Source organism: Musa acuminata, chromosome BXJ1-9 (genome assembly GCF_036884655.1).
Source record: "Musa acuminata AAA Group cultivar baxijiao chromosome BXJ1-9, Cavendish_Baxijiao_AAA, whole genome shotgun sequence".
In the NCBI taxonomy this organism is placed as follows: Eukaryota; Viridiplantae; Streptophyta; class Magnoliopsida; order Zingiberales; family Musaceae; genus Musa; species Musa acuminata.
The window spans coordinates 31,443,217-31,456,106 of NC_088335.1; the positions used below are offsets into that span (position 1 = coordinate 31,443,217).

The 12,890-nt window shown below is 37.4% G+C and overlaps 1 protein-coding gene across 6 annotated transcripts; it reads left to right on the forward strand.

Moving 5' to 3' along the window:
- Window positions 1-1,821: 1,821 nt before the first annotated feature.
- Window positions 1,822-12,097, forward strand: LOC103998344 (probable GPI-anchored adhesin-like protein PGA55). 6 transcript variants are annotated; one of them, XM_018831237.2, is made up of 8 exons: window positions 1,822-2,072; window positions 4,519-5,724; window positions 5,825-5,906; window positions 6,046-6,112; window positions 11,128-11,313; window positions 11,425-11,485; window positions 11,564-11,776; window positions 11,872-12,097. In XM_018831237.2, exons 1-7 carry the CDS (start codon window positions 1,886-1,888, stop codon window positions 11,746-11,748), a joined length of 1,974 nt encoding a protein of 657 aa, XP_018686782.2. In that variant the 5' UTR covers window positions 1,822-1,885; the 3' UTR covers window positions 11,749-11,776; window positions 11,872-12,097. The 6 variants fall into 6 exon arrangements, with proteins under 6 accessions (XP_018686782.2, XP_018686783.2, XP_018686784.2 ...); XM_018831238.2 differs by having other exon boundaries at window positions 1,822-2,363; window positions 11,564-12,097; XM_018831239.2 differs by having other exon boundaries at window positions 1,822-2,226; window positions 11,564-12,097.
- Window positions 12,098-12,890: the final 793 nt, after the last annotated feature.

Here is a 12,890-nt window from a genome sequence, read left to right on the forward strand (position 1 = left end):
CGTTGGGAGGCTTAGCCCAGGCGGTGCCACCTCCTGGCCTAGGCGGTTGCACCTCCTGGTGCAATCAGGGTCCGAATAGTTAGTTCCATTCGGCCCAATTTCAGTCTTTCAGGGGCCCAATTGCCCCAAGATTAAGCCAATGGGATCACCTCCCATTTTCCAACTTAATCAACGTGCTAACTATGATTAAATCTAAGACAATTTCTGTAGCTTTGCTTCGGTGCGTCAATCGCTTCTTCCGGCGAGTTTCCGGCGAACTTCCGTCGATCATCCGATGAACCCTCGGTGATGCTCTTGCGGACTTCCGGCAAACTCCTGGACTTTGCGATGATCCACTTGGCGAGTTCCGATGAGCTTCGCTTGGCAAGCTTCTGGACTTCTCAGATCTGTTCTCACAGAATCTCCGACGACCGTCCGAACTTCCGTCGAACTCTCGAACTCCCAACATGATCATGAACTTGACTCCGGCGCAACTTCTGCTGCTTGTCTTACTTTCATCGTAGTCAATCCTGCACACTCAAAACAAAAACTTCGATCGAGACAATTAATCCTAAGCAATTAACCAAGTTGTCCAGCATGTCATTGGTCCCTCGACGCTTCGTCCGATTCTTCGGCGCATCGTCCTTTCCTGCGTCCTATTGCCCAATCGGCTAGTTGGCTCCGCAACTCCGATATCCTTGGCACAATACCCGCTCTTCTTGGCCCGATGCCCGAGTCCACGGCCCGAAGCCTTCTGTCGATACGTCGACCGATCCACTGGCCCGACGTCCAATCTTCTGACATGTTCCTCCGGCATAACATGATTTTCTTGCTTTAATTGTCTCATCCTGATCAAAGCATCCTGCGTCACTCAAAACGCAGATTAAATCATAAACATATATCAAGTAGTTTCATCATCAAAATACGAGATTCAACACTCTTCATGTACAAGGCTTTAAGCTTGTCCCACATGCTCTTAGCCGTAGTCTCCGTAGCTACCTCCTGTAAAACCTCGTTAGAGAGATTTAGAATGATGCTTGATCGGGCCTTCTTATCCATACCCGCAAGCTCTTCTTTTGACATATCATCTGGAATGCTCTCGGCTCCCTATAGTACCTAATCAACTCCGTCTTGAACCAAAATGACCTCCATCTTGAGTTGCCACAAGCCGAAGTTGACATTTCTGTCGAATTTCTCGACAACAATCTTTGTTATTGTCATCGTTGCCAAAAGATCCCAGAACCAGGCTCTGATACCAGTTTGTTAGAGCTAGCCCCAGGAAATTTACCAAAGGATAATTTTGGCAACACAACAAAGACAATAAAGCGGAAAGAATAAAAGCGACAAGAACACCAGAACACCAGATATACGTGGTTCGGTCAATTGACCTTCAGCTTACTAAACAAGAAAAACCCAAACCGTAAGCAGGTTTTCTTGTGGTGCCTCTTGTGCTGCCTGTGATACATCTGACTTCAAAGCCCAGGCCCTTATTTATAGTTCCAAGACGAGACAACAAGTCTAATTTCTCGATGTGAGACTATGGGACTTGCCAAACTAACAAGTCTTACCTCACTTATCTTAACACATAGATTAGATCATTAATTCATTAAATAATTTTATTATTAAAATCTAAGATTCAACACCGTTCAAATCGAACAAAAATAATTCATTTTGGTTATAATTTAAAATCGATATTTACTAGATTCTGATTTTTAATTTTAAAAATTTAAAATGATCGATTCCGAAATCGAAACCGTCGATTCAGAACGGTGATGAGACCTGGAGCAGTGTTTTGACGGCTCTTATGGGATGAAGTCGAACGGATATTGTCGAAGAGAAGCAACTAAGGAAAGGCAATCAATGCGACGGTGGCGCATCCCAGCGCACAGATACGAAAGTTTCCCCTATGCGTCGTATCTTTTTCGTGAAGACCACGTTAAGCTACAATGCGAAGGATCAATTTAAGGCTGGCGAAGGAGCGAATCCGCGAACAAAATCCCGAAATAAAATGGGGAAGATAAAAAGAGGAGGGATTTTTATTAGGAGGAAGAAAGAGAAAGCAATGGGGAAGAAGCGGAAAACCCTCGCCTCAGGTGCGATGCGAGAGCACGACTCCCCTTTCGTCGAACGTTTCCGTGTCGTCGAATTCTCAATCTCGATTGGCAATTGGGTCTTCCATGCTCATCTTTTCTTGTTCTTTTTGCGAGTTATTTGGTACTCTGTCATGAAATCGCGCAGCTGATTTAGGTACTTGGAGCTTGGTTCTCTTGCTTGCGTTCGGGCTTCCGATAAAAGGGCTGTCTCGTTGGTGACTTGTATTCTAGTCGTAGTCTTGTAGTCCATGGAAAAGATCACTGACGAGCTCAATGTCCAAGTGTGAAATTGTCAGTTTAATCCTCTTTATGAACCTGTGGTCAACAATTCTCATTTCTGAATGAAAAAAATCCTTCCCAAGAGTGCTATTGTAGTAGTTGTTTCTTTTTCTTCGTTGGAAAGAGCTGGATTGAGTGGCATTAATCCTTTTGATATATTTGTTTCTTACGATTTTGTGGATCTGGTAAATTTGTTGGGTCGGTGCTCTTTTTCTCTGCTCTAGGTTTTGTAGTTGGGATGAGTCGGTCATTGTCGACTTTTGAGAAGAATTTTGTGTAGCTGAGTTGATTAACATGCATGTAGTTTAGGAGGATCGAGGGCAAGCTGAACTTTCTCTTATGCGTCTTCAGATGTATCAAACTAGATAGATATCTGAATTTTTTTTCATGGTGGGATGTCACAAACATTGGGAGGGCAACGGATACCAGGAACTTCTTACCATGTGGAACCCCCTAGCTCGGCAGTTAGTTAGCTGGCCTTTAAATATGAAACTATATAGAAAAATATTGACCTTTAAGGACATCAAGTAGGAGAAGGCTACAAGATTACAAGAATTATAGATAAGTGTCACAAGAAATCTATCAGATTTATGTTTATAATGATCAAAAAAACTGGCTGGAGTTTTTTTTACGCTGTTCATTGTGCACATGAATAAGCTATTTGAAGAACTGTTAGCTTATAAAACACTAAGTAGGTCCTTGGTCCTTGTTGTACTGAAATCCTTGAAGCCCATTTTAATGGTTCATTTTTTATTTTCTGTTTCTTAAAAAAAAATCAATGTGGTTTTTGATTGTATGCTAGGGCTTCATTCTGCAATTCTGTCCAAGCTGAAAAACCAATGCATTTGTCTCTCTACCTTGATTGTCTGAAATCATCATATAACTTGAACATGACTTCCAGAAGGGTTATTTTTTTATTTTTTCATTATGTTAGAATAATCTTCTGGTTGATAAAAGTGATGTTTCTTTTTGAGTTGACATGATCTTCTTTGAGAAATATTCTGAGGAGTCCGATGGTGGTAGGTCAAAATTCTGGAGCTATATATATGATTCAGCATGACATAACCCAAGTTATTGTTATTATTTACTCCCATTGTTTTCTCTATCAAAATTCATATCGCCATCCAAGTCTGTGTCAGTACGTATTTCTTGCCCTGCACAGTCTGCTCATGTATTTCTTTAAATTCCACAGCAGTAATCACCATAGAATGAGAAGAACGAGAACTTTGTCTATTATACTGTAGGTCATAGATCTCATTCAAGTAGACTAAAGAAAAATTCTGAGCACATGTCAGAAAGATTTGAGAGGTGTACCACATGAGAATGTTATGGAGAACAGGAAACACACAATGAATATTGAAGGGACAATGGACTTTCAAAGGATTGATAGGATTTTAAAAGGGAAAAGTAAATACTAAGCCACACCATCTGACCAAACTCTGGAACGATAACAAACCTCTAGGAACAGGTGACAATTGTTGTGAGATCCTCAAAGAGGAAGTTTGAGAATGAGAACCTTCATACAGTGTCTGTTGCTGATAATCAAGTTTCATCAATTGCTGAGAAAGATGAGTTTTTTAAAGTGATATGTGCTGATCATAAAAAATCAACAAATAGTTGATTTGTTGATTTTTTTTAAAGTGAACTTTCATACTGATTTTTTAAAGATCTATGTAGCTGACCCCAAATAGTTGAGACTTATAGCCTTATTGTTGTTGATGTTGTTGCTGATCAGAAAGAGAAGTTAAGTGTCTCACTAAAAGAGGTTAGTTCTACATCATTGCCTGACACACTAACTCACTGTTCTCCTGATAGTATAGCAACATCAGGCTTTATTGATATGGACTTGAAGCACAGCATAACCCCTGGTAATAATTGTTCTTACCTAATAGTCGATAACATAGTTGGGTTAACTGGTGGCAATAAAAGTCACTCAAGTTTGCATGATGTCAAACTAACCTATATGGATGAAAACAAAGCAGCCGTTAGGAAAGGTGAAGATAGCTCTTTTGTCATTAAAGTTAACCAAGATACTCAAGTTTCTGGAATTAGGGTGTTTGTTAATAATTCTTATTTGGTACATGCACCAAGCGAGAATACTGTTAAAGCATCCATTAATAGCAGTCAAAATTTTGTAACTAACTATAAGAATTTGTCAAAAATGCAGATAATGATATTGCCCAAACAAGTGTAGTACATGAGGATGGTTCCAATTCCATATTGCAAGACGCCAGCTTGAAGCATTGCATAGTGTACCAAAGGAGACGGAAGAAGAATTCGTCAGACACTAATTCTGCTGTTTCTTTGTCTGGGATTTTTGAAATGGTCTCAATCCTGAAGGGTCGCGATGGAACATCTCTTACTAGCAATCAAGCATCATCAGTGGAGAAAGAAACTCATGTTGGGACTGAATCCTTTACTGACTCTAAAATGGACATGTTTCAACATACAGAATCAGCACTCAACCTTGCAACTGTACCTGAAATCTCTGAGTCTCTTGATGACATCAAAAACAATGTGGCATGCAAGATTGATATGGAAGATAGTGATTCTAATAAACTTGCTAATCAAGCTTTACCAATTGAAACCAATTTATCACCTGAGTTATCTTCAAACTCATACCAGCTGGAAGCCTATTCTATCCAGTTTGAAAAGAGCAGAAAAAAAGAAATAAGTTTAAGTGGTTTTTCATATGACATTCAACATATCTGCTCAGACGTAACATCAACTTGTACCTTGCAGCCAGTTGCTGCATCTGTTGATGCTAATGAATTTAGTAGGGTCTCTTCATCAGATGAAGTTAGGAGAATTATGGAGGTGAAATGTGACATAAAGGCCAAAGCAACATCCACCAGTGAAGTAATAAAGAAGACTGAGAGTTGTTTCGATAACTCTGGTGATGGTCAGCATGTTGCTGCAGAAGGAAGCCCAAAATTGCTTCCTGCTGGTCAGAAGGACGAATGTGCTACTCTATTGTTCCAATTAGAAAACAAAGTTCTCAGGGATGCCTCATCACTAATCCACTCTAGGGAGGCATCTAAACTAGGAAGTGGAGATGGATCAGAGAGTGGGCAATCAGCCGTTCATGAAAAGAATTCTTTGGACTTTAAAAACAGGTGTAATGATTCATATGCTGTTCATGTGAAAGAACATGCTCCTTCATCAGTGAATCATGTTGTGAAAGATGTCTCTTCTGATGTGACCAAGGACCGGGATCAGAGTTCAAATTTAGCAGCCTTGTCTGACACGGAAACATTGTTGAGTTCTTCTAGGAAGAAGCTAATCGTTCTTGATTTGAATGGTTTACTTGCTGATATCAATCAGGAGTATCATTATGCTCATAAAGCACATAGGAGAGTTGGAGGAAAATTAGGTAAAATATCTTTTTGAATTTAATTACTATTAATAAATTTGCTTTAGGCAATGGCTGCAAGTTGTAACTGCTGGTGGATGTTTCTTGCACTTTGTATCAGTTTTTAAAAGGCCCTTCTGTGATGATTTTCTGAAGTTTTGTTTTGAGAGATTTCATGTGGGTGTGTGGTCTTCAAGAAGAAGGTTTGACTTCTAAGATCTTTTGATTTGGTTTCAAATTTTGTTTTGTTATTATTAATCATATGATGCAACTCTGTTGAGGTGCCATTTAATTATACTCCATGACATTAATGAAAAATCATTTCTGTTTTACTCGCTTCAGATATAATGTTGATGTGGTGGTTGATTTTCTCATGGGAAATTTGAGACATAAACTGTTATTTTGTTGGGTAAGTGATCTCATGTTCTTTTTTCTTGAAATATCTAATTTTTATGTTGCACTCTCAATCATTTTATGATTATTGCTAGAGATTCCTGTTCAATTTTTGGGTCCTCTTGCCCTGGTAGGATAGATTTGTGTATCATCCACATTGTGTTCAGCCATATCTTCATACCAAATGCCTCAAACATCTGATCATGCATGTGTATCTTTTTCCTTTGTAGCGGCCTTGTTTATCTAGAGTAAATGTGTTTCACGTCATACTATCTAAACATTAACTGGTGAAGTAGCAAGTCCGTTTCATGAAAAACATTTAAAGTTTGGGCTGCAAACAAACAGGAAGATTGTGTTTACACTGAAAGAAACATCTGATCATATTTGGCAGCACAGAGGCCAGTAGAAATAATGTGATGTATTGGTGTATGATTAAATTAATTTTGACAATGAGAGGTTTGGACGTTGGTCAGAAATTTTTGTAATAAGAATAAAAGATAAAAAATTGGAGTATGTCACCGGTGTCGATGATTTTGGTTGGTCCTAGACATTGGTGAAGTATTTATTTAAGGATGTGCTTTGCTTATAAAAAGCTTTCATTCAATTATTTTTATTTCATACGATAATCCATCCCCACTAGGAGCCCATGTAAGAAAACGATATGTTAAAAGGGTTAAATTAGCTTAAAGTACTATTCTGATCCACCATAAGCTATTTTGTAAAACTCAATTGTTGTTATTCATACGTGTCGTCCTACAAGAATTCTATACTGGATGTTGAAAGTAAGGTTTACGATTTCGAATCGTATCGCCCGTGAACCAGTATGCAGATCGCTCGCTACCGGGCGGTCTGCTTGATATAGCGGCCTAGCTACGCGAGGCTAATGGAGAAGCATCAAAGAAGGAAGAAGGAGAGGGCGTTCGAAGAAGAGCGAGAATCGGGAGAAACTTGGCGCGAACTTGTTTCCACGCCCTTTCTTGATCTTGATCCGGTGCAGCCCGCCCTTGACAATCCCGATCCAAGAGGTAATGGTGAGGAGAGTCATAAAGAGGAGGATCTGGAGGCGCGGGGATCAGGGGAGGTGGTGGCTAGAGCAACGGAAGAGGTGGTCTCCTTCATCGCCTTGTCTGCGACTCTGTGACATCCTTCATCGCGTTCTTCGTCGAAGGTCAAAGACATCTATGGCCTTCAATGTCTTTGCCGCATTCGTTAAATGCCGTAGATGAGGTGACGAGGAGAAGAGGAGGCAATGTTGTCGAGCTTACGCACTCCTTTTTTAAAATTATATATATATATATATATATATATATATATATATATATATTTATATATATATATATATATATATATATATATATATATATATATATATATAGGCGTATCACTCGGTACACCTGGCATATCGCTCGGTACAATGTACACCTTGGTATACCGAGTAAAGCTCGATACACCGGTATGTTACGAAATTTTAAACCTTGGTTGAAAGCATGATACGGTCACAAAGGCTTATGACATGCGTATGGACTGCTGAGTGCTGACGTATCCATTTCATAGCCTTTGGCTTGGTGTCAGTTGACCCTGCATGTGCTATAACATTTTAGTTAGCATCTACCTTGTTAGCATATTAAACACATGGTATATGCTGGTAAAAGAAAATTTTTTTCTCCTTGTGTATTGCTAGATGATATTGCTTGCATGAACAGTTACATTCTCTCAGTTATTGGTGCATCTCCATTCCTTTTTTGTCTGGACTCTGGACACAAATTTTCCCCTGAAATGTCACGGCTGTGATTAAACAAAAAAGGGGAAAGTTGCTTATGATTTAATTTTCAGCTAGAAGACTTTGTTTAATAATTAACTAAATTATTCATACTTGTAAATCATAGTGAAAAAAACAGGATGCTAAATCTTGAAGTTGAGAATCAAAATAATTGGTTTTTAATCCATCATTAGGTGGAAAAATGCTGGAGGCCATGACTAATTATGTTAAATACCAAAGCATGAGACTGATGACATTATATTCCTAAGATAAATTGAGGTGTTATGCTGATGAAGCAGGGCTGTTCTGTAGCACGAAATGGATTTCCAACATTATGCTGAACAATAATAAATTACCAAAAACTATGTGCATGTGATAAGGCATAACATGTTCAAGATGTATGATATGAATTAGAGGGTTAAGGTGTAAGGTTGAGAACAATGGAAAAGCCATGCAAAATTTGAGTGATTACTGTTGGTAGGAAAAAAAGAGACAAACATAGTACAGAATGACAAGAAACATGTGCACAAAAATCTACTCATCAACTGTGAGTACAGAGAATTATTAACTTTACAAACTAAAATGAGGTCAGAGTAGACAAATTCTTCACACAATTTGGTATTCATAAACTTGAAAAAAGCTTGGAAAGCATGACCAAGGGGCAAGAGTCTAACAAAAAAGAAGACCATTTGAGTAATGGTGTGTTGTAAACAGTGAGATTTTGAACCAAAACCATGAATTGTAACAAGGAACTTTAGGGAGGAAAAAATTTTGAAGTTGTGTTTAGAAGGAATTGGAAACTCTTCAAAACTTTATTTCTAGTGTCTTATGATATCCCATTAACATGTTACTGAGAGAAAGAAATTGTTACTTTATGCATGTTTTAGCATATTTTGCCACATGGATAGCACTAAGGTTAATCCCCAAGTATCTGGCTTCTCTAATGTCCTTAATAGCCACGGTTGGTATAGAGTATCAAATCTTTATTGCTGCAGAGCCATAATGGATCTGATAACACAATACAAGAAATATCTTTTTGGTATTTATGAATATCTTCGGCAGTTTTTTAATCTTAGCTCTTTGTCATAATAGCTTTTGATAATTAAGATGATTGAAAAAAATAAATTGGCATATCTCTGTGATATGTTTTTTTTTTCGGAATAAACCTTCACCTTAAGGACTGCCGCTCTTCCTGTTGAAAGAAGCTTATAATCTATTGGTGAACAATGTAACTCTAGGTGGAGAAAACTTCTAGGCATCTTTTGCCATTATGAAACACTCACTTAACTTAAAGTGCAAATATTGTTTGAAAGGAAAAAAGAGATTTTGACTTAAAAGTTGAATTTGGTTAGCAAGATGTTGGAGAACTGTTTCCATTTGAGAAAAAGATGTGGGAAAGCTACAACGAAGGGTGAAAAAATAACTTTGAAGGGGAATTTTGTGTTCTAGACCTATTGGAGTTGTTTCTACAACACCTTCCAAGTTTTGACTACTATTTACCCCTAGCCACTAGGATGAAGGCCAAAAAGAGAACTCCAAAATGTCTTGCAAAATTGACGGTTATAATTTTTGTTTCTTTAGTTTATTTGTGCTTTTGAAATAATCATTTCCTTTTATGGAAAAGCATGTAATTTACATTATCTTTTATTTCCTGATTTTTCCACATCCAAGGGAATTTCCAAGGACATTTTTGGTTTTCATTAGCTTAATATTGCAATTAAGGAGACATTCATTTTAACTTGTTAAGTAGCTTAAGTATCTCTCTTGCTTTGTTTTGGTATCATACATTAACTTAGTGGAGTTCAATAGCTAGCTCATATGAAATTTATCAGTCTTCCAAAAAGTTTATATACTTATATGACTTATTGCTGACCTGGAAAAGTTTGAATAATTGTGTTTGTGCAAGCTCTTTGAGGAAATATTAAGCTCTATGATTTATTCAAAAACAACTTCTAACGGCAATCCATTAAAAATCCTGTTTCTAGCAATAGAGAAATTCTTGAAAGGAAAACATTGCATAGTACAATCTACCATTCTGGTCTTTCATCCAGCACTGAAAATCATCATTGGTTGATGAACCTTCTTACTTGGTATGAATTGAACTATAATGAAAATTGTTTCTCTTTCAATGAATCCTCTTGTTAATCGAGTTAGTTGAATCTGTGTTACTTTTAGATAAATGCAAATATGAAAAATCTGCCATCCATACATAGGCTTGCTTTAGCATTTGATTGGTCACTTACCATGGAATACAATCAGTCTAGAACCTTCACTTTAAAAAGTATCAAAATTTCATGAACATACTTTTTTTGTGAATAACATAGAAGGCTGATAGTTACCACATATATATATATATATATATATATAGTATTTTTGTAACAATGGAGTATTGCAGCAATAAAGCGATTAAGGGAGCACTCTTATTAATTTTGACCAGCGAGATGTATAAAGTGTGTAACAAAAGTAAATCAACTTCTAGATTTTATGTTGTATTTTCAATTAACCCCACTAATTTCTTGCTTGACTTCATTTATTTTCAAGAGTTACGCTTGCACTAACTGCAGTATTAGCAACTCATTGCAATTTAATTGAACCAAGAAAAGAAAATCCATCGATCTCCCAGCCATGTTTTAAAGGGAAGGTAAAACCTTCACTAGTAGGAATGAAAGCATGCAGTGCATTTGCTTTCTCCCAAAGCAACCTTGGTACTGCCAGTTATTGTTGTTTAACATCATTGACAACTTAGTTCTCATAAATGATTTCTCAGTCAACAAGTAGCTAGATTCTTGATCTTCTTCAAATGCAAGTTCTTTGATGGATATATTCTATCATAATCTTGAACCTATCCAGAAATTTTAAACCTTTGGAAGAGTAGTGTATCCTCCAGTTTTTTTATTTTCTGTTTCAGAAAGCCTAAAATTTAGGGTACTAATTAACACCAATTTTGTAGTTAGAGACATGATTCTTCCTCAGCCAAAATCTTCTTTGGGACCACAATGCAAAAGGTTGTAGATCCCTTAAATGATTGTTCTTTCGTCTATTGGATGGCTTGGCTTACAGTATAGCTAACAGTTGGAGGTTGTGTTATTTTCTGAATGGAGATCCTAATTCGATTTTGTGAGTTGATTTTAATATTTATTTGCTTCATATTAGTTTCTTTTTGCTTTTGCATGCTAATCATTAGTGCAAAGATTGCTATTAGTTTTCGATTCATATGGCCAGTAGATTAATTTTCCAACAGCATTTTCTTTTTAATGTGTGTCTGTATTCAGGACCAATCAAAATGCACGGATACTGGGTATACAACAATAGAGAACATGCATAAACCACTGGTTCTTAAAGAACTAAAGAAATTGTGGAACAATGAGGGACATGATCTTCCGTGGGAAAAGGGAGAGTACTCACCATCAAACACATTGCTTGTGGATGATTCTCCTTACAAAGCCATTTGCAATCCTGTAAGTTTGCCTGCTTGTTCTCTAACATTTGGCCTTGTAAGATGAACTATTTAACTTCCATGCATCTTGTAACTCATTTAATAATGACTGTCATGTTTCTATGTTCTGCAGCCACACACTGCTATTTTTCCATTTCCATATAAATTCACGGACGAAAATGACAATTCATTAGGTGAGTCTTCAGACTTATTTTCAGCTCTCCATCATATGTACTCGGGTTATGCATATTCCATTCTTTGAACTTATGCAGGGCCAGGAGGTGATCTACGTGCTTATTTGGAAGGGCTAACAATGGCTGATGATGTTCAACTCTATGTTCAAGGACATCCCTTTGGTCAACAAGCTATACTAGATAGTAATCCATCATGGAATTTCTACCTAAAAATAATTGATAAAATTCAGAATTCATCATCTCTAACTGCTTCAAGAGGATGACATTTAAATGTCCTTTTCATCTTAGAAGGTTCCCAGCTTAATAGTCATCTTGTTTTTTGATAGATGGTCCATCATATTCTGCTTATATGTGGCAACCTGATAGTTCTTCATTATTTTTCTTAGTGAGATGAACAGGGATAGTGACAAATGCTGATCAAGACAGCCTTTCTGTTGTTTTGGAAACTGTGCAAACCATTGTTTGCTTGCTGCTGTTGATTTTTTGTCTTCTGAGAGGATCATAACACTATCAACTTGCAGATTTCCCAGCCACCAGGTGGTGTTCGATTGTACAGGTGCTACAGTGTTGTATAAATTTTGTTAAATGTGCAACTGCCTATCTTTCCGTTCATTGACAAAAGTGTTAAAAGTTTACCCACTTACCTAGATCTTCTAACACTATACGCCACTTCCCAGCAGCTGATGCTAGGGCTTGGCCTTTTGTATTTGACTCTTAAATCAATATAATCATCTTTTTTCCTTTGAAAAAAAAAGTGCAACTGCCATTATATGACAAGAAATGTTTTCTTTGATGACCAAAACATGTTTCAAGATCTACTTTGCTTCCTCTTCTTATCTTCCTAGCGATTCTCTGTTCTTGAGCAAGCAATGAGCTTTTGAAGCATGGTTCTTATCTCATGCATTGGTTTCTTTATCAGTTTGCTTTTGTTCGTTGTCCATAGCTGCATTTATGTCAAGAACTTTGTCGTCAAATTTGTATTTCTGTTTCCTGAATATGTTACATACTTCTGTTGGTAGTTTGCTTTATTAATGTACTTCTCCAAACATTCTTTAAAGAGCACAAGTATTGATGTCTGTTTGGTCATGATTTATTGCTGGAATTTACTGTTCTAGTGGGTGACTCAGTAACCAGGTAAGGATGTCATATATCATGGCCCAACTGTTAGTTTGGCAAGTCCCATAGTCCCACATCGGGAAAATCAGACTTGTTGTCTCATCTTGGAACTATAAATAAGGGCCTGAGCTTTGATGTTAGACACACCACGAGAAGTACCACAGACACCACAAGAAGTACAGCAGGCATCACAAGAAAACCTGCTTATGGTTTGAAGTCTTCTTGTTTAGGAAGCTGAAGGTGTTTTATGGCCTAGGAACATTTCCTAAGGCATTTGTAAGTGTCCCTC

What these genes read in the sequence shown, in the direction of transcription:
- LOC103998344 (XM_009419793.3), top strand. Translation starts at nt 1,886, where the DNA reads ATGCGTCGTATCTTTTTCGTGAAGACCACGTTAAGCTACAATGCGAAG. An exon ending in ACAAAGCCATTTGCAATCCT is followed by an intron (nt 11,314 to 11,424) that starts GTAAGTTTGCCT and finishes TATGTTCTGCAG; the next exon opens with CCACACACTGCTATTTTTCC. An exon ending in CGAAAATGACAATTCATTAG is followed by an intron (nt 11,486 to 11,563) that starts GTGAGTCTTCAG and finishes GAACTTATGCAG; the next exon opens with GGCCAGGAGGTGATCTACGT.